Below are 20,949 nucleotides of genomic sequence, written 5' to 3' on the forward strand. Positions count from 1 at the left end.
CCCTCGAATCTGCTCTGCCATTTCCTCTCAGCCCCAACCTCCTGCCTTCTCCCGTATCCCTTCATGCCCCGACCCATCAAGAATCCATCGACCTTTGCCTTAAATATACATAAAGACTAGCCCTCCACAGCTGCCTGTGGCAACAAATTACACAGATTTATCACCCTCTGGCTGAGGAAATTCCTCCGTAACTCTGTTCTAAAAGGACATCCTTCTATTCTGAGGCTGCGTCCTCTGGTCTTAGACTATCCCACCATAGGAAACATCCTCTCCATATCCACTCTATTAAGGCCTTTTCCCATTCGATAGGTTTTAATAAGGTCACTCCTCATTCTTCTGAATTCCAGTGAATACAGGTCCACAGCCAACAAACATTCTTCATATGACAAACCGTTTAATACTTGAATCATTTTTGTGAACCTCTTTTAAACCCTGTCCAGTTTTAGCACATCCTTTCTAAGACAAGGGGCTCAAAAATGCTCACAATATTCCAGTGCTTTATAAAGTCTCACATTACATCCTTGTTTTTATATTCTAGTCCTTTTGAAATGAATGCTCACATTGCGTGTGCCTTCCTGACCACAGGCTCAAGTTGCAAATTAACCTTTAGGGAATCCTGTACAAGCTCTCCCAAATCCCTCTGCACCTCAGATTTTTGTATTTTCTCTCCATTTAGAATATAGTCAACCCTTTCATTTCTTCTACCAAAGTGCATGACCATACACTTACTGATGCTGTGTTCCATCTGTCCTTTCTTTTCCCATTCTCCAAATCAGTCTAAGCCTGTCTAAGGAAGTAGCCTCTCTACTTCCTCCAAGCTACCTGCACTCCACCTATCTTCGTAGTGTCGGCAGATAGAGGAGGAAATAGAGTTCCGCAGCAAAATATCATAGAAACAGGCCCTTTGGACAATCCAGTTCCTACTGATGAGTTATTGGGCTTACGCCGATGGTCCTGCCCATGGACCCGCACCTGGACCAGAGCTCTCCATACCCCTCTCATCCATATATTTATCCAAGTTTCTGTTAAATGTTGAAATTGGCCCCTCATCCACCACTTCTGCTGGCAGCTCGTTCCACACTCTCACCACCTTCTGAGTGAAGAAGTTCCTCCTCGGGTTCCCCTTTAAATATTTCACCTTACACCCTAACACATGACCTTCAATTCTAGTCTCATCCAACCTGAGTGAGGTAAAAAGCCTGCTTCCATTTATCCTATCTACATTCCCCATAATTGTGTATAGCTCTATCAAATCTCCCCTCTAGGAAATAATGTCTTAACCTGTTCAACTTTTCCCTTTAGCTGAAGTTCTCAAACCCCAGCAACATCCCTGTATTTTTATTTTGATCTGTGATGGTGTGGTAAACAATGGCCTGATGACTGTTGGAGAAGTCATGGTCAAAGGTAGCTATGACGAGGTGTCCAAGAGCTGCCAGCTTGCCTCTGCAAGGTAGAGGTAGTCCGATTGAAGGGCCTTGACCGCGCTCTTCCCTCCACATTTGCTGTTTGATCTATGGATTTCCTCCTTCTTCTTGTTTCTTGCTTTAGATTTTAGTGTCTCAAGCTCAAGTTCAAATTCATTGTCATCTGACTGTACATATAAACTACATGAAACAATGTTCCACCACACCACAGTGCAGCCACAGAACATAACACACACAGCGCATAAATCAAAATATTACCATGTGTTAATAAAATATCATTTGCTTATTAATTTATTTGTTACACACAAATAAAGTGAAGATGCAGTTATTCATAATATTAGTAATCAGATGTCGACTTTGCTAAAACTCACCATAGAACTGCTAGTTTCTTATCTGCTATCGTTGCCAAGGAACCGGTGAAATTCTTTAACCTCATGGCGTACCTTGAGAAAGAAGCAAGTGACGATTAACATTCCCAATGATTAAACAATGTCTGTGCAGTTTCAATTATCGGAAGTTGGAAGGGGAGAAGATGCACAATTTTTGTTCTCGAATGGTTTGAGAGATGGAGAGCAAAAGAGATTCAGCAGATGCTGGAAATCCGGAGCAACACACACACAATACTGAAGGATCTCAGCAGGTCAGGCAGCATCTATGGAGAGGGAAAAGCTATCAAGGTTTCAGGCTGAGAACCTTCACTGGGACTGAAAAGGAAGGGAGATGGTGCTGGGGGCCAGGATGGTGGGGTTCTTCGATGATGTGTGCAGCTTTCTTGTGGCAGTGCAATATGTTAATGTGCTCATTCATCAGGAGGGATTTGTCTGTGGACTGAGCTGTATTCAGCACTTTCTGTCGAAATTGAGAAATAAGTAATCCCTGTCCTCCTTCTTTCATTCCCTATTCTGGGTCTCCTCTCAACTATCCTCTTCTCCTCACCTGCCTATCACCTCCTACAGTGACCCTCCTCCCCTTTTTCTCATGGTCTGCTCTCTACTATCAGATTCCTTCTTTTTCAGCCCTTTATCTTTTCCACTTATCACCTCCCACCTTCTTATCACCCCCCCGCCTTCCCCATTCACCTGGCTTCACCTGTCACCTGCTAGCTTGTCCTCCTTCCACTCTCCCCATCTTCTTATTCTGGCTTTGTTTCCCTTCCTTTCCAGTCCTGATGAAGGGTCTCGGTCCAAAACGTCGACTGTTTATTCATTCAATAGATGCAGCCTGACCTGTAGAGTTATTCCAGTATTTCGAGTGTGCTGATATGGAGATATATTTGTACTTTGTTAATAAATTTACTTTGATCTTTGAAAATATTTCTTTATCAATCCTTGTGCACATTTGTAACTACTCACATCTAAGCTCTTGCTTTTTTGAGATCATTTAGGAAGATGTATGGACTCAGATGTATTCAGCCAATGCACTGCATTTTGGCAGGATTAAGTTGTTCAGCTTGATTTTCAGTGAGTGTGAACAGCAAGATGACACTTTGTCATACACTCCACAGCCTTAGGAACTGCAGTCATCAGACGCCCAGCCACTGTAACATCCCAACTCAAATTCGTATTATAGCTCGGGCATGCATCTGCGCCAACAAATCTGATCACCCAGTTCTGGTTTTGCGTTACCCAGTTACTCAGCAAGAAACACTGCTTGAGTCTAAGACCAGAGGACACAGCCTCAGAACAGAGGGGTGTCCTTTTAGAATGGAGATGAGGGGGAATTTCTTTAGCCAGAGATTGGTGAACCTGTGGAATACTCCATCTCTGTCAGCTGTGGAGGCCAAGTCTTTATGTATATTTAAGGCAGAAGTTGATAGATTCCTGATTGAAGGGATACGGGGATAAGGCAGAAGATTGGGGCCGAGAGGAAAATTGGATCAACCATGACGAAATGGTGGAGCAGATGCGAAGGGCCAGATGGCCTAATTCTGCACCAATATTTTAAGATCTTATAGTCTTATTCTGTTACTACAATTGGGCAGCCTGAAGATAATGAACACTGAGCTGAACTGTCGTGAAGTGACCTGTCACGTTCTCAACTAATGTACACCTTGACTGCAAATCCCAAGTTAATTTTATCCACACTACAAATCTGTATGATCATGCAAGAAATTCCTTCTCGTGTTTCCCTTAAAATTTTCACCTCTCACCCTTAACCCATGACCTCTAGTTCTAGTCTCACCCAATGTTGGTGGAAAAAGCCTGCTTGTATTTACCATCCCTGTACGCCTCATAATTTTGTATAAATCTATCAAATCTCACCTCAGTCTTCTACGTTCCAAAGAATAAAGACCTAACCTATTCAACCTTTCCTTGTAACTTAGGTTAAACCTTTTATTCCTGGGATCTTTCTTATGAATCTCCTCTGCACTCTTTTTCTAATGCCAGCACATCCATTCTTAGATAAGGGGCCCAAAACTGCTGATGATACTCCAGGTACATTCTGACAGGGCCATCTGCAAAAACTTGATTGAGGTGTTCAGTTTACAGAAAGAAAATGCACCTCAAAGGAAGAGAGTGAAGGGGAGAGTTAGAGAGCAAATCCTGCGCTCAGAGCTTCAGAGGCTGACAATAATGACAAAACAGTGAAAATCAGGGATGATTAAAAAATCAGAATTGGACGTGTGTGGAGAACTGGAGGGCTCTGGGCCTGGTGAGTTTTACAGTGAGAGTGGGATTGTGAACAGTTTTACAAATCAGGGTTTATTAATAAGCTCTGCCAGCTTTAGATGTGGGTATCCTTGTAACTCTATTAAAACCACAGCACTTATGTGCGTGCTGCCTCCTCCCACTCCCAAGTGCATCACATTATACATCTCTGTCCTAAATTTCATCCGCCATGCATCTCACCATATTGTCAGATGCTCTACATTCCTCAGCTAGTTAACGTCCTCAAGGAAGGTGAGCATTTTATTTGCTCAAGTATTTACTGAGAAGCCTCCAACCATTGTAAGTTACTTAAACATATAAATTAAAAGCAGACAAACAAAAGTCAATTTGAGTAGTAAGTTCTGAAATATGACATCTCTATATGGATCTTAATCTCCCATCTTGATTTCCTCACAGCAGGTTATTAATTATCATTTAAAAGTGATTAGTAAAATTATATTCATAAAGACATTAACCTGATGAGCTCCACGGTCTCGGAATACATGGTATATGGGGATTTTGCCTCTAATGGATCACGCTCCATAGCATTTCCACATTCAATGAATGATAGCGCAGCATCTGCATAATTAACTGCTTTCCCAAACTTATCAAGCTGCAAATTAAAAAAGAAAAGAACTTTAGTGATGTGAATCTCAACAAGAAGCAGTGCCGTTTCACTTCTCACTGGTGATACAGTAACAGGCCCGGCTTGTAACTATTGATTTACGACATGTCAGCAACAGCAAAGGGAAAGGGCGTTGAGCAGAAGGAGTATATTACCAGTGCATCAGCTCTGTGTTTCAGCTTCTTGGCCTCTTGCATGTAGTAATCGGCATTATGAGACCTGAAAAACAGTAATCGTCAGTCAAAACCGGGAGTCTGTAATGCTGAGAGTCGAGCAGTCACCCTGTGTTACACCCAAGGAGGGCAATCTGGTCTCAGGTACAGGCTCAGGGGTGGCATAGTTAGCATGCCAGGAGCTATCAACAGACTACCCTCCTGTTCACAGTTCAAAGTAAATTTATTATTGAAGTACATACATGTCACCATATACAACCCTGAGAATCATTTTCTCAGTGACTCCAATGATCACAGCGGACCAGGTATTTAATCCCTGCTGGGCATTTGTATGTTCTCCCTATGAGCGTGTGGCTTTCCTCCAGCTTCCTCCACATCCCAGAAACATATGGGTTAAGGGTAGGGTCAGTGAGTTGTGGGCATGCCACGTTAGTGCCAAAACGTGGTGACACTTGTGGGCTGACCCCAGCACAATCCTCGCTGAGGTGACTTGACGCAGAGGACACATTTCACTGTTCCATTGTACATGTGGCAAATAAAGTTCATCTCTTCTCTTTAGGAAACGGTAGTGGATACGGTCCAGCCCATTACAGGTCAAGCCCCCTGCACCACTGAGTGCATCTACATGGAGCGTCGTCAGCGTCGTCGCAGGAAAGCTGTATCCATCACCAGGGACCACTGCCACCCAGGATATGCCCTCTTCTCGCCGCTGCCGTCAGGAAGAAGGTACAGCAGCCTCAGGACTCACAACACCAGGTTCAGGAATAGTTATTATCCCTCAACCATCAGGCTCTTGAACCGAAGGGGATAACTTCAGTCTACTTCACTTGACCTGTCACTAAAGTGTTTCCACAGCCAATGGGCTCACTTTCAGGGACTTTTCATCTCCCTGAAAGAGCATTTATTTGCTTATTTATTTACCATTATTACTTTTTTTGTTTTTGCAGTGTTTGCTGTCTATTTCATACTGGTTCAATGTGCACATTGGTACATCTTTCATTGATTCTATTATGGTTATTGGAATTATTGAGTATGCCCTGAAGAAAATGAATCTCATGGTTATATATGGTGACATACAGTATATGTACTTTGATAATAAATCTACTTTGAACCTTGAACTTTGAACTGGAGGATAGTCTACTGACAGCCTCTGACACATATTGCAAATTCAGGCGACCTTGTTTGGACGTACTGTACAAGATAGCTGTGTGTCAACAAGCTCCTCCTTCCAACTACAAGCACAATTACATATTTTTGTCTGGCACCAGTGTTTATTTTGTTTTACACTTTCCTACAGTCTCCACAACAAGCCTCTTTGAGTGTGTAAACAGAGCGAAGCAAATATACCACTGGAACAGGGCACTATGAGACCACAGGTACAGAATTAGGGCATTCAGCCTGCTGAATCTGATCTACCTGCTCCACGTAACCTTTGATACTTTTTCTACTCAGGAACCTATCAACACCTGCTTTAAATATACTCAATCACATGGCCTCTGCAGCTGTCTGGCGATGAATTCCACAGATTCACCGCCCTCTGGCTAAAGAAATTCCTCCTCATTTCTGTTCTCAAGTAATTTAGAAACTTGGCACTTGAAAGCAAATAAAGAGCAGAATTAGGCCATTCAGCCCATCAAGACTGCTTTGCCATCCTATCATGGTTGATTTATTATCCCTCTCAACCCCATTGTCCTGCCTTCTTTTAACCGCTGCCACCCTGACTAATCATATGACAAATGAAGCTAATCTTTGAAAACAAAATCATGAAAGCCAGCCATGAATTGAATGGTCATGGTAGGTATACTGTAGGAGCCTGAAACTTCAGGGCAAAGTTTTAAGCCTTAAGCCTTAACCCTTAAGCTTTAAAGATTAAGAATTAAAAGGGACTGAGGGGAAGGTTTTTCATACCGTCAGAAGAAGCTGTAGAAGTGGGTACATGTAGAACACTTAAAAGACTATATGACCTAGGCTCCCCCTTTCTTTCTCCCTAGGCCTCCCGTCCCATGATCCTCTCCCTTCTCCAGCCTCGTATCCCTTTTGCCAATCAACTGTCCAGCTCTTAGCTCCATCCCTCCCCCTCCTGTCTTCTCCTATCATTTCAGATCTCCCCCTCCCCCTCCCACTTTCAAATCTCTTACTATCTTTTCTTTCAGTTAGTCCTGACGAAGGGTCTCGGCCTGAAACGTCGACTGTATCTCTTCCTATGGATGCTGCCTGGCCTGCTGCATTCCACCAGCATTTTGTGTGTGTTGTAGGAACAGAATTAGACCATTTGGCCCATCAAGTGTCATCTGCCATTCAAACATGGCTGATTTATTTTCCCTATGAACTTCATTCTCCTGACTTCCCCCTGTACTTACTAATCAAGAATCTATCAACCACTGCTTTAAGTATACTCCATGACCTGTCCTCCACAACTGCCTGTGGCAACGAATTCCACAGATTTGCCATATTCTGGCTAAAGGGCAACATGGTAGCATATAGTGGTTAACATTACACCATTACAGCACCAGTGAGCCAGGCTCATTTCGCTCCGTTCTTTCTGTGGCCATGTGGGTTTCCTCCAGGCACTCCAGTTTCTTCCCACATTCCAAAGACATATGGATCAGTAGGTGACACACATAAAAATTGCTGGTGAACGCAGCAGGCCAGGGAGCATCTATAGGAAGAGGTACAGTCGACGTTTCGGGCCGAGACCCTTCGTCAGGACTAGGTGAATCGGTCATACGGGTGAAATGGGGTGACAAAGGCTTATTAAGTTGGAAAGGCCTGTTACTGTGCTAAATCTCTAAAATGAAATAAAGAAATCCTTCCTCATCTGCCTCTATATAATGTTATATGCATAAACCCAAATCCAACATATCATTCTTAAACACTACTGCTTATATATGCACCATCATTATCATTAATGTAAGCACCACCATTAATTTATGCACCACTATTATTATAATATTAATATTAATATATGCTCCATTATTTATAGATGTGGATTATTATTAACGGTACTAATGATATTAATATGATTGATATAGGCACTATAATTGATGTATGCACTTTCATTATCAAATGCACCCTTACAACGATATGCATGGCTCATTATTATATATGGAGTGCAATTGATATATGAGATATTTTATTCATTCATGCAGCAGTATTATTAATAAATACAACAAAAATGTACTCTGAATTGGTGGAGTTCAAGTTAAAATGATTTGTCCTCACTCTACTGAGAACACAGGGAGACCAGTGCTGTGGCTATTTGGGGTTGCTAAAACACATGAGAACTTAAACACAAGAGATTGTGCAGAACCTAATGAAGGGTCTTGGTCCAAAATGGTAACTTTTTATTCCCCTCCACGGATGCTGCTTGATCTTCTGAGTTCCTCCAGCACTTACCATGTGTTACTCTGAACTTCCAACATCTGCAGAATCTTTTGCGCTTGCATCCTGCAGATGCTGGAGATCCAGAGCAACATACAATATGCTGGAAGAACTCAGCAGATCAGGCTGCATCTATGGAGGAGAATAAAGTCGGTGTTTGGGTCAAAACACTTCATCAAGATGAAAACTTTGAATGCTGCTCACAAGATGAGTTGCAGTCTTAGAAATATTGGACATCTAAGGATGATTTTGTTTTATATTAGATTACAGAGATCAGGGAGCAAAAATGAGCTAGTTAAAGCAAGCAATTCCAGCCAGTTTGACCATCCTCTCACTCTTTATCCAATTCTCTCAAACTGTTTTCCTCAACTACTCTACATCCTGTGGTAATGAGTTCTGTTTTCTGCCCACTAAATGTGTTTATAATTTTCTCATTAACTCCTGATTTTCTCGCTGATTGTCTTGCATGGCTAGCCGATAGTTTTGCATTTCCACACAAGCCAAAACATTTTGTCTCCACGTAGTTGAAACCTTTTAACAAGTTTGACAAGTTCAATCAGGTCACCTCGTGGTCCTCTGTTGTTCAATAGAAAGGAGCCTGAGAAAGTTTATCCTTGCCTCACAGTAATGCAGTTTCTTTATTATGGTGTAAATATTTTCCATGCATGCTACAGCCAAGAAGGCAACTAACGCCTCAACTTCTTCAGAAGGCTAAGGAATTTCAGCATGTCCATGATTACTCTTAGCAATTTCCGTAGATGCACCATAGAAAGCTTCCTCCCTGGGTACATCGCAGATTCAACTTCACTTTCCCACACCCTATAGACTCACTTTCAAGGGCTCTTCATTGCAATGCCTCATCATGTATTGCTTATTTATTATTATTATTATTATTATTATTATTGTATTTTTTTTTTCAGCTCAAGCTGGTAAAGCCTGAGGTACAGGCAAAACCAAGGATACTCATGTCTCAATTTCTAGAAACTTTCTGCCGATTCTAGTGGTGCCTACTGGAAACCATAGAAAAACTACAGCACAGAAACAGGCCTTTTGGCCTATCTTGGCTGTGCTGAACCATTTTCTGCCTAGTCCCACTGACCTGCACACGGACCATATCCCTCCATACACCTCCCATCCATGTATCTGTCCAATTTATTTTTAAATGTTAAAAAAGAACCCGCATTTACCACCTCGTCTGGCAGCTCATTCCATACTCCCACTACTGTGGTTTTCTGGAGGTTTATATGAATATTGCTGTGCGGGGATCATTGTTTAATGCGACTGTGTAGGGATGATTCCAGGTGTGGATATTACTATTCGGTCTTTGTATACGCTGTTCATGTTTCATAGTCTTTCAACTTCCTCTTTTAATTTTGGTGTTTTCCACATTGACCTGTATTGATAGGTACAGTATATGGATGGGAGTGCTGTGGTCCGGGTGCAGGTCAATGGGACTAGGCAAGATAACAGTTCAGCACAGATTGGATGGGCTGAAGGGCGTGTTTCTATGTACAGCGACCACTGGCTTTCAGATCCTTCCTCTGATGAGGTGACCAGGACTGGCCACACTGAGCACTGAAATGAACTTATCTAGCATTGAAGTAAACTGCTCTGGAATTATGTGGTTTAGTCCCCTCTCCCATTTTAAGCAACATACTAGTCTCCAAACGTCTGACAACAACCCTATAGTCAGAAGAGATTAAAAACTGTCTCAGACCCACCAATGCCCTTTTGCATTGAACTTACTCTGGTATCCCAAGCATAAGGTTTGATAATACAGTTTTAATATGTGGTTTCCTTGCCTCATCTGTTGGGGAGCTTGTCAATATATAAAAATGGGGCTTAAACTACTGACTCTGAGAGCAGAAAAAGAAAATCACTTTCTTTAATCACTAACAGACATACAGTAACAGGACATGCAAACCAATACTCACGTGTCATCAAACGTTAACTTAGGTCTTCTAGGTTCTGAGTGACCATTGGATATTAACGTCCAAGGATCTGTTTGTGATTGGCTGTTTTCATGGTTACTGCTTGACAAGCTGGAGTGTGATTCGGTCTCCTGCAGTAAAAGAGATAGTTGTTATTGCAAGGGACATTGCATTTCCTGTTGGTAGCAAGGTTAATGGATTCAGATTCAGATTTATGTATCACATGTCCATCAAGGTATGTAGCAAAATCTGTCATTTGCGTTAACAACCAACAGGACCTAGTCCAGTGGTGGGGGGGGGGGGGGGTAGTGGGTGAGGCCATGAGTGTCGCCTCACATTTAGGCACCAACATAGCATGCCTACCATACTCAGGTTAGGTTAGTGAGATGTGGGCATGTAATGTTGGCACCAGAAGCATAGTGATACTTGTGGGCTGACTCCAACACAATCCTTGGACTGTGTTGGTTGTTGATGTATATGATGCTTTTCACTCATATTGATGCCAACATAACATATATATATATATATAAAACATAATTTTTATATATAGAACCAGGGGGCTAAAGACTTTTGCAGAGAACTGTAGTAATGTTATCTATTGCACTGTACTGCTACCACAAAAAAAAAGCAAATTTCATGAAAAACCTGATTCTGATGTGGCTCTCTATTGTGGACTGAGAGTGGGAAGGGGGCAGGGAGAGGGGAATCTTCATTGGGAAGAGGGGAAGGGAGTGGGAAGCACCAGAGAAACATTCTGTAATGATCAATAAACCAATTGCTTAGAATAAAATGACCTAGCCTGGTGTCTCAAGGCTGGGTGTGTCTGCACCCGTGCCATCCCCCGCCCCTGGCACTCCTCCTCTGCCACCTATTCCACATCCATCCTGCGGTGCTCCACCCTCTTCATTCCCAACATCCTTTGCTCGCCCAGATTTACAAGCTTGCAATCTACTCCAAGTGGACAAATATAGTACTGTGTAAAAGTCTTAGGCACCCTTGCTATATATATGCGCCTAAGACTTTTGCACAGTACTATTCTGTGTTTCATGTTCTATGTTCTAATCACTGCCTTTCAGAGTCAGGTTCATTTATTTGGCACATGAGCATCAAAGCATTTGCAAAATGTGTCGTTTGAGTCATCAACAAACACAACCTCAGGATGTGCTGGGGGCAGCCTGCAAGTGTTCCCACACAGTCCAGCACCAACAATAACAATGTTCACAACACAAGCAACAGCAATGGTACTACTCCATAATATTATAATGTATCCAATATTACAACACATCGGCACAAATCTAATTGGATTTACAATCAGAGTAATAATAATTTTATTCAAAAGCACAGCAGTTTCAATGGTCGTGTAGCCAACTCCTGTTAAAATTCGTACAGCAAACTGGCAGAGTAAGGCAGCCCATGACTTCCATAGGAGTTTACAGATATTAAGAATGGTATCTAAAACATTGACAAACTTCTATTGCTGTGCAGTGGAGAGTATATTGACTGGCTGCATAATGGGCTGGTATGGAAACACCAATGGCCTTAAATTTAAAATCCTACAAAAAGTAGTGGATATGGCCCAGTCCATCACAGGTAAAGCCCTCCGCACCATCGAACATGTCACAGGAAAGCAGCATCCGACATCAGGAACTCCCACCATCCAGGACATGCTCTCCTCTCACTGCTGCCATTAGGAAGAAGGTATAGGAGCCTCAGGTCTCACATCACCATGTTCACGAACAGTTATTATCCCGCAACTATCAGGCTCTTGAACCAAAGAGGATAACTTCACTCTACTTCACTTGTCACATCACTGAAATGTTCCCACAACCAGCGGACTCACTTTCAAACACACTTTATCTCATGTTCTGAAAATTTATTTCTTATTTGTTATTTAATATTGCTTATTTCTTTTTGTACATTTTTTGCCTTTTGCCCACTGGTTGATATACCAAGTTGGTGTGGTCTTTCATTGATTCTGTTATAGTTATTATTCTATGGATATATGAGTACGCCAGCAAGTAAATGAATCTCAGGGTGAGGTATGTGCACTTTGCTAATAAATTTACTTTGAACTTTGTGTTATGTGGCTAACTATCAAACTAACCTACTCCAGACATCCCACCCTGCAAAAACTCATCTCAGGGAAGTAGCACCATCAATTTGCGGGAGACTCCCGGGAGAGGTGGGATGTCTGCAATAGAGTAGCTCCTTAGCGGCTGGCCAGCTAGTTTAAACAACATTAGTTATGCTAATAAACGAATGACACCTGTTAAACTCACCTCAACATGTCTTTTACATTTTAACCCACCATGGGCAATAGAAAAGTCACTGTTGCAAACAGTGTAGCGAGCAACACTGTCATTATTTTGACCCCTATTAGGCAGCGGTACACTTTAGTGTAGTCTGGGGTGACGTACGTTTTATGTTTTTTTTGGAACACTCTGCAATGGTGCGCTCTCGCTTGCGCTCTGTCTCTCTCGTGGTCACTCGCGCGCTCTCAAGTGTTCTCGCTTGCTTTCTCTCTTGTTCGCTCTCTCTCTCGCTCGCGCGATCTCTCTTGCTTTCTCTCTCGCTTGCATACTCTCTCTTGCTTTCTCTCTCTCGCGCACGCGCTCTCTCTCGTGGTCGCTCTCGCGCTCTCTCTTGCTTTCTCTCGCTCGCTCTCAAAAAATTGATTTCCGTGATATTGTATATAATTTGCGGGCATCAGGTAGCCACTATTAATATGCAGGACACTCCCGGAACTTCCGGGAGAAGTGGGATGTCTGCTATTCAGGCCTAAATGAAGAATATACATCCATTCTATCTACCAGAGGTTCCCACAGACCCCTTGCTTAATGGTATTGGTCCTTGGTATAAAAAAGGTTGGGAATCCCTAATCCAGGCCTTTCAGCAAATGCCTTCTCTTTGAAGACACATGTGACTGCAAATGCTGTAACCTAGAGCAAAATACAAACGGCTAGAAAAACTCAGTGAGTCAAATAGCTTTGGAGGATGCCGAAAGATGGGTGATATTGTGGGGTGAGAATTAGTTCAGAGAAGGAGGGTAAGATGGCAGAAATGATGTGGTCATTGAATCATAGATAACTACAGCAAAGAAACAGGCCTTTCGGCCTATCTAGCCCATGCTGAACTATTATTCTGCCTAGTCTCATCGACCTGCACTCAGACCATACCCCTCCATACCCGTCCCATCCACATACCTATCCAAATTTCTCTTAAATGTTGAAATTGAACCCATATCCACCACTTCTGCTGGCAGCTCATTCCACACTCTCACCTTACTCTTGAGTGAAGAAATTACTCCTCATGTTCCCTGTAAACATTTCACCTTTCAACGTTAACCCACAAACTCTAGTTCTAATCTCACCCGACCTGAGTGGAAAAAGCCTGCTTGCATTTATTCTATCCCTCATTATTTTGTACACCTCTATCAAATCTCCCCTCACTCTCCTATGCTCCAGGGGAAAAAGTCATAAACTGTTCAATGTTTCTGGCAGAATGCAGTTCCCTGCTAGGATTTGAAGACCTAAAGGAAAACAGTAAATGATATCTCATCTTTAAGAATTCTCTCTCTTCAGAGTGAGTGGTGACATGGACTTGTTCAATGTTGGGGAAGCTATCTACTCCATTAAAATGCTGGAGATTAAAGCTTCCAACCTGTGTCCGTGAGGAAGAATTCCATGCTATCTTTCACCACCCTTCAGCAAAGAAAATGCTTCTGCCCAGACTTTGTTTTGAAACTTGAAAAATAGAGCTTTCAATCTCGGCCTACTACATTAATAAAAATCAGCTGAATTAATATATCTTAAGGAGGTTTAAAAACCAGAGAATTTCTTTTTTTTCAAAATACATTATGGAATCTGAAAATATACAGCTTCATCTCGTCTTGTGAATAGACTGAACAGGTTGTGGCTATTATGGTAATCGCAAGACTTTACTGAGCCGTTGCCCTAGCAACAGAATTGATTCAGGTTATGTTCAAGATGATAGAAGAAATTGAGTCTAGTGCAGTCTTCCTAATAGCGATATGTATGAATAGTTCAAAGGTATAATCTTAATATGAAAAATTCTGTATGAAGGTGCCAAACAATTTATCAAAAACACCACTGGGTTTTTCCTAATCAAATCAGGTCTGCTTCAAGCTAGGCTTTTGCTCTGTGAAACATCATCACCATCTCTTTTATTTTTGGAGCAGAAAATCTTCATAAACAAAAAAAAATACATTTACTTCAATTGGATGGTTCTGTAAAGCCAACTACTGGCAAAGAAATGATCAAAAAATCTTGGAAATACAGAGAAGGAATGTGGGTTTTTAGTGTAGATTCTTTATCTGATTCCTTTTCATGAATTAAAGACGTGCATTTGCACCTTGTCTTTACATTCATTGAGGTACCTTTGAGGCATCATCATCTTTCCTGATGTGGAAAACATGCCAGCTAACTTGTACAGAGCAAGCTCCTGCAACTTGCCGGCCAGTGGTGTAGTGGCATCTGCATCAGACTTTAAGGCAAGTGGTCGCAGGTGAAAATCCGGCCAGCTTCTTGCTCGCTTTGCACCCATGCTGGGTTGAGCGTCGAACTAGCAACTCAGCCTCGTAAAAAAAAACAAATAAATGCAAAAGGAACGGCTGAACTATTAATCTGCCTAATCCCATCAACCTGCATATGAACCATACCCCTCCCCTCTGAGCGAAGAGGTTCCCCCTCATGTTTGTCTTATAACTTCACCTTTCACCTTTAACCCATGACCTCCTGCTGTAGCCTCTTCCACCCTCAGTCAGTGGAAAGCCTGCTTACATTTATCCTATCTATGCCCCTCATAATTTGTATACTCTATCAAATCTTCCCTCAATCTTCTAGGTTCCAGGAAATAAAGTCCTAACCTATTCAATAATTCCCAAAAACTCAGGTCCTCAAGTCCTGGCAACATCCTTGTAAAATTGCTCTGCACTCTTTCAATCTTATTTACTTCTTTCCTGTAGGTAGGTGACCAGATTGCACAAATCCCTCTGTTCTACCGCACTCCTCAGTGCCCTACCTCTCCCCTGTAAGACCTCCAGTACCCTGGTTGGTCCTTGCATGTCTGCATTAAATTACATCTACCATTTTTCAGCCAAATTTCCAGCTGATTCAGGTTTTGCTGCAACTTTAATAGTCTTCCTCTCTGTTCACTACAATCCCATTCTTAGTGTCATCTGCAAATTAGCTGATTCAGTTTACCATATTATCATCTAGATTGTTGAAATAGATGACAACAACACCATCTCCTTAGCCATGTGTTAAACTGTATGATCTTCCTATTTCTTGCCTCACTAGCACATAGCATGAATAGCAATCCTGCGATCACAACCCTGAAGGTCCTGTCCCTGAACTTAGCACCTAATTGCTGAACTCACTTTGCAGGACTTCATCACCCCTCCTGCCCATGTCTTTGGTACTGACATGGGCACGACCTCTGGCTGCTCTCCCTCGACTTAAGAATGCTGAGCACTTGATCCAAGATGTCCCTGAGTCTGGCATCTGGGAATCCCGTTCTCCTCCACAGAACCTCCTTTTTATTCCCTTAATCAATGACTCTTCCATCACTACAGCTCGCCTTTTCTCCCCTCTTCCCTTCTGAGCCATACAGCCAGACTCAATGTCAAGGCTTTCCTCTGCTAGGTCATCGCTCCGCAACAGTATCCAAAGTGGTACGCCTGTTGTTGAGGGGATGACCACAGGGGTACTCTGCACTGGCTGCCTATCCATCAGGCTCCTGAACCAGTGTGGATAACTTCACTCACCTCAACACTGAACTGACTCCACAACCTACTAATTCACATTCTCAGTATCGTTTGTTTGTTTGTTTATTTATCATTATATTTGCACAGTTTGTTTTCTTTCGCACATTGGTTGTTTGTCAGTCTTTACTTGTGTGTGGTTCTTCACTGATTTTATTGTATGAGAAAAAGAATCTCAGGGTAGTAATGGTGATATATGTGTACTTTGATAATAAATTTATTTCGAGCTTTGAGCTATGGCTCGAAAGAAGAGGCCTGGGAAATAGCAGCTAGTGCCAAGTGGAATGGCGGAGCAGACTTGAGAAGCCTGGTGGCCAATTCTTTCTCCTGTTGAAATTTTTGGGGTGTTACTTGCCCTTAGTGAATCTGAGATGAGAACGTTCAACCAACTGAATTATAGTTAGGACTTGGAAATCCAAATAAACTGCCTCTTGCTTTTACAGCAATAACAGGATTTTGCAGAAGTTGGAAATCTGGAGCAATGCACACAAAATGCTGGAGGAACTCAGCAGGTCAGGCAGCCTCTCGGTAATCCAGAGATTTTCAGTTCAGATTCTACCTTGTCAACTTGAAAAAATGAATTCAGACTTAAAATGTGTGAAAATAAAATATCTCAATTTCACCTTAAGCAACGCAGAAAATGCCTGGGTCTGGGTTGTATCACTGAGAGTGCAGTTGCCAGTTCCGAAATGAATTCTGAGCTTGGATTAAGTGCTCAGGGCAGCACTGACACAGCGTTGCATTCTCAACGACCCAGCCCTCAAAATGATGCACAAGACATTCTGTATATGTTGAAAATCTTGAGCAGCACACCCAAACTGAATTCCTCCCAGTGAGCCTGATCACAGATCACAGGAGTGAGAAGAGCAGGCACTTCATATTAAAGGCCAATGCACACAAAATGTTGGAAGAACTCAGCAAGTCAGGTAGAACCCATGGGGACAAATGAACAGTCAATATTTTGGGCCAAGAGCTTTCATCAGTTGACCCTCCACAAATGCTGTCTGACCTGCTGCGTTCCTCCAACACCTTGAGTGTATTCTGCTTTTACATATGAGCAAGCTGTGTGATTTCCATCCCATCCATGACAAGTTAAGAAGAAGGACTCACGGTGGGGTTTTTTGCATGGCAGGGGGGCTTGCTGTCTGGTTTGCGGTGTCTGTATTGCGTGGAGGTCTGTGAGGCACTGGTCGGTATGGAGTCGCCGCCACTCTCTGGGCCGAGAGAGCTGCTCTCGCTGTTCCGTCGTTTGAGCTCTGGTTCATCTGGCAGTGGCGAGAGTGGTGGCGGGAACTTCCTCTCCCTTTTCGTCAACTGTTTCGTTAGCCTAAGAGAAGAAAGAATTAGTGAATGCTCCAGGACATAGCATACTAGAGGGTCAGGAGCACAAAACGCTTCAATCAGCCTTTCTATCCCTTCATGACAGCCCATCACAGCTACGCTATCCCTCAGGGTGACACACCCTCCTGTTTCCATGTACCACATGGGTACTGTACACTTTCACTTAGCCTAGCCATAGCACCTCTTTGGACTTTTGAAGACCTGTGCTGGGCCCAACATACCAATGCAATCACAAAGAAGGCTCACCAGCCACAATATTTCATTAGGAGCTTGGGGAGATTTGGTAAGTCACCAAAGACTTTAGCAAATTGCTACAGATGCACCATGAAGAGCATTCTTACTGGTTGACTGAAAATAGCTTCGGAGAGTTGTAAACTCACCCAACTCCATCATGGGCACTAGCTTCCCCAGCATTGAAGATATCTTCAAAAGTTGGTTCCTGAAGAAGGCAGAATCCATCACTAAGGGCCCCATCATCTAGGACATGCCCCTTTCTCATTACTACCATCAGGGAGGGGGTACAGGAGACTGAAGATGTAACTCAATATTTTAAGAACAATTTCTTCCCCTCTGCCATCAGGTTTCTGTATGGTCCATGAACATGACCTTACTAATTTGCTTTCTTTTTCTACTATTTATATATTTTTTATACATTCTGCATTTTAGCTTACAGTATTTTTTTATGCATTGCACTGAATGCTGTTGTAAAACCACAAATTTTATGATCTCTGTCAGTGATAATAATCCTGATTCTAATCCTGAGGTTTCAAAGGAAACTCACATTGGACATGAGAACGTGCAAACTTCTCACAGACAGCACTTGATATCAAGATTATAAACTGGCCTGATGGAGTCAAGGAAAGACACTTTTATTTACAAGTAAAGTACTTTAAGTTACAATAAAAAATATATAGACAAGCTACAGATTTCTGTAGCATTCATAGCTTGGGTCTGAACTACTTTTATATTTGTTAGGCTGTATCTTACTGATACATTTATGTGCATTTGAGTTAATTCATAGATTTCCTCCACGTCTAATTGTAAATTTTTGGTACATTTTTTTTCTTGCTGGTGGTTTGATGTTTATCTTTCGAAGCTTTTTGTATGACGCTTGGTTCCGGGGTTGAACACTTCTCCCCCACACTTTTTCTTGCTCAGTAGAGGTTTTTTTTATTAGCACCAAAAATTTTTCAATCTTTAAAATAATGTTTTTTTTCTTGAGACATTGTAAGTGTTGTTTACTTTGATGTACGCGTGTTAATTTTGGATAATAATAATAATAAAAAGATTTGAAAAGAAAGATTTATTTATGTACTTGCTATCTTGAAAGTGCTGTATGTATGTGCCTTGTGCTGTGTGTGACTGTTGGTACTGTATTTTTCTCCTTGGCCCTGGAGTAAAGCTGTCTCGTTTGGCTGTATTCATGGGTATTCATATATGGTTAAATGACAATTAAACTTGAATTAAATTGAAATTAAATAATTAGTGCAAAAATGAGAGCAAAAATTGAGGTAGTGCTTGTGGTCCATTCAAAAGTCTGATGGCGGAGTGAAAAAGCTGTTACCAAAACATTGAGTGAGTGCCTTCATGTTCCCATACCTCCTCATTGATGGTAGCAATGAGAAGGGGACATGGGTGGTGAGAGTCCTGAATGTTGGATATCGTCATCTGGAGGCACATTTTGAATGTACAGTGGCAACAACTGTATTGTCGCACCATAGTGCCACCAATTTTTTCATGCTCAACTGTGGCTGTTTGCTTAATTAATTTATTTATAGCATTTCAACATTTTTGATTAAAAACTTTTAGATAAAGTTAAACCTTAACTGTCCATCTGTAGTTATCTTGCTTTGAAACCCTGGTAGGTCATCCCACAGGTGGGTCTGAATCTGTGTGTGGGTTAGGATGGTGGATTTAAGTCCCTTAAAAATTTTAGCGAGCTGGTCCCAACTTGCTGGGAATTTCTAGCGTCGGGGGGGGGGGATGTTTTTGTGGGAGACTCTGCTTCATTGGGCGTTTGACAGGGCTTGGTGTGTTGACGGGACTCCAGCAGGTTTCCGTGAGGTGCGATCTGACTGGTTGCGTCGCCACCTGGCGTGGAGGCTTCAATGCGCAGGGTTCTGGGAGGCTGCGGACTTGGGCGGCTCCGTCACGAGCACAACTCTCCCACTATCCAGGGCACCTTCAGGGGGTAGTGCCTCAAGGAAATGGCATCCATCCCTAAGGAACCCCATCCAAGACATGCCTTCTACTGGATATAAAAGGAACAGTTAGGAGACTCTTAGTTGGCCCGGATGAAAGAAAAATGGAGGGCTATGTGGGTGGGAAGGTTAGATTAACGGTGGTGGAGGTTAGCAGGTCAGCACAATATTATGGACCAAAAGGGCCTGTACTGTGCTGTTCTATATTCTATGTTTACATGGGGATTCATGGCAACTCATTGTCCCATAATCACCATGCCTGATATCAGCCTTTTCTCAATTTATATACAACATTATTTAAATATAAATTTCACATCTTCAGGTGGTGAGATTTAGGTTATTGTTTATAGATCAATAAGCCAGCAGCGTAATCAACAGGCAACCATTAGCAGTAGTGCCCTGAACTCTATACACTGTGTTCATTTCATCTACTCATCTTGCCTCTCTCTGTGTGGGTGTGGGTCCAGACTAATACTTGTTACAGCAACATTTGCTGCCAAGGATAATTGCTGCATTAAAATCATTCCAAAATCTAATTATTTGATCACTTTCCAAGTGCACAGTTCATTCGTAAATAACTTTCTGGATCTAGTCTTAATGACTGCCATTAATTTTCCATAAAAATGTACATTTTTAATATCATTACTCAAAGTTATTCAATCTCTGATGGCTGGACAATGAAAATCTCTTTTAACAGGGCTAACATGGAAATTTATTGCCTGAGAATGGGCCGCAAGAACCAGGTGCCCTATTTTGTTAGGGGTTTGAGGAGATTTGGTATGTCATGAAAGACTCTTGCAAGTTTTTCCTGGATGCATTGCGGTGAGCAATCTGACTGGTTACATCACAGTCTGGTATGGAGCCTCCATTGCACAGAATTATAGAGTCACAGAAGAGTACAGAACAGAACCAGTCCCTTTGGGCTTTCTAGTCTGTGCCGAACCAGTTAAACTGCCTACTCTCATCGACCTGCACCGGGAGTAAAGCCCTCCATACCCCAACTATCCACGTACCTATCTAAATTTCTCTTAAACGTTGAAATCGAGCTTGCATGCACCACTTGCACCAGCAGCTCATTCCACACTCTCACGATCCAGACTGAAAAATTTTCCCCTCATGTTCCTCTTAAACTTTTCACCTTTCACCCTTAACCCATGACTTTGAGTTCTAGTCTCACTGAACCTCAGTGGAAAAAACCTGCTTCTGTTTACCCTTTCTAACCCGCTCATAATTTTGCATACCTCTGTCAAATCTCCTCTCAATCTCCTACTTTCCAAGGAATAAAGTCCTAACCTATTCAATCTTTCCATATAACACAGGTCCTCCAGACCTGGCAATTTTCTCTTTCAACCTTATTTACATCTTTCCTGTAGGAAAGGGAGCAAAACTGCGAACAATATTCCAAATTAGGCCTCACCAGTGTCTTATACAACTTCAACATAT

The 20,949-nt window shown here is 42.2% G+C and overlaps 1 protein-coding gene across 7 annotated transcripts in view; it reads right to left on the bottom strand.

The window, feature by feature from the left end:
- aff2 (AF4/FMR2 family, member 2) overlaps positions 1 to 20,949 on the bottom strand; it is a 703,805-nt gene that overhangs the window by 40,430 nt on the left and 642,426 nt on the right. For all 7 annotated transcript variants that reach the window (XM_072271046.1, XM_072271044.1, XM_072271049.1 and 4 more), the window contains 5 exons: positions 17,075 to 17,291; positions 10,186 to 10,313; positions 4,853 to 4,916; positions 4,549 to 4,685; positions 1,796 to 1,867 (listed from right to left, as the gene is read on the bottom strand). In XM_072271046.1, the coding sequence (XP_072127147.1) occupies positions 1,796 to 1,867; positions 4,549 to 4,685; positions 4,853 to 4,916; positions 10,186 to 10,313; positions 17,075 to 17,291 (618 nt within the window). The remainder of the gene's footprint in view (positions 1 to 1,795; positions 1,868 to 4,548; positions 4,686 to 4,852; positions 4,917 to 10,185; positions 10,314 to 17,074; positions 17,292 to 20,949) is intronic.

The sequence above is a fragment of the Mobula birostris genome, chromosome 10, assembly GCF_030028105.1.
Source record: "Mobula birostris isolate sMobBir1 chromosome 10, sMobBir1.hap1, whole genome shotgun sequence".
Taxonomy (NCBI): Eukaryota; Metazoa; Chordata; class Chondrichthyes; order Myliobatiformes; family Myliobatidae; genus Mobula; species Mobula birostris.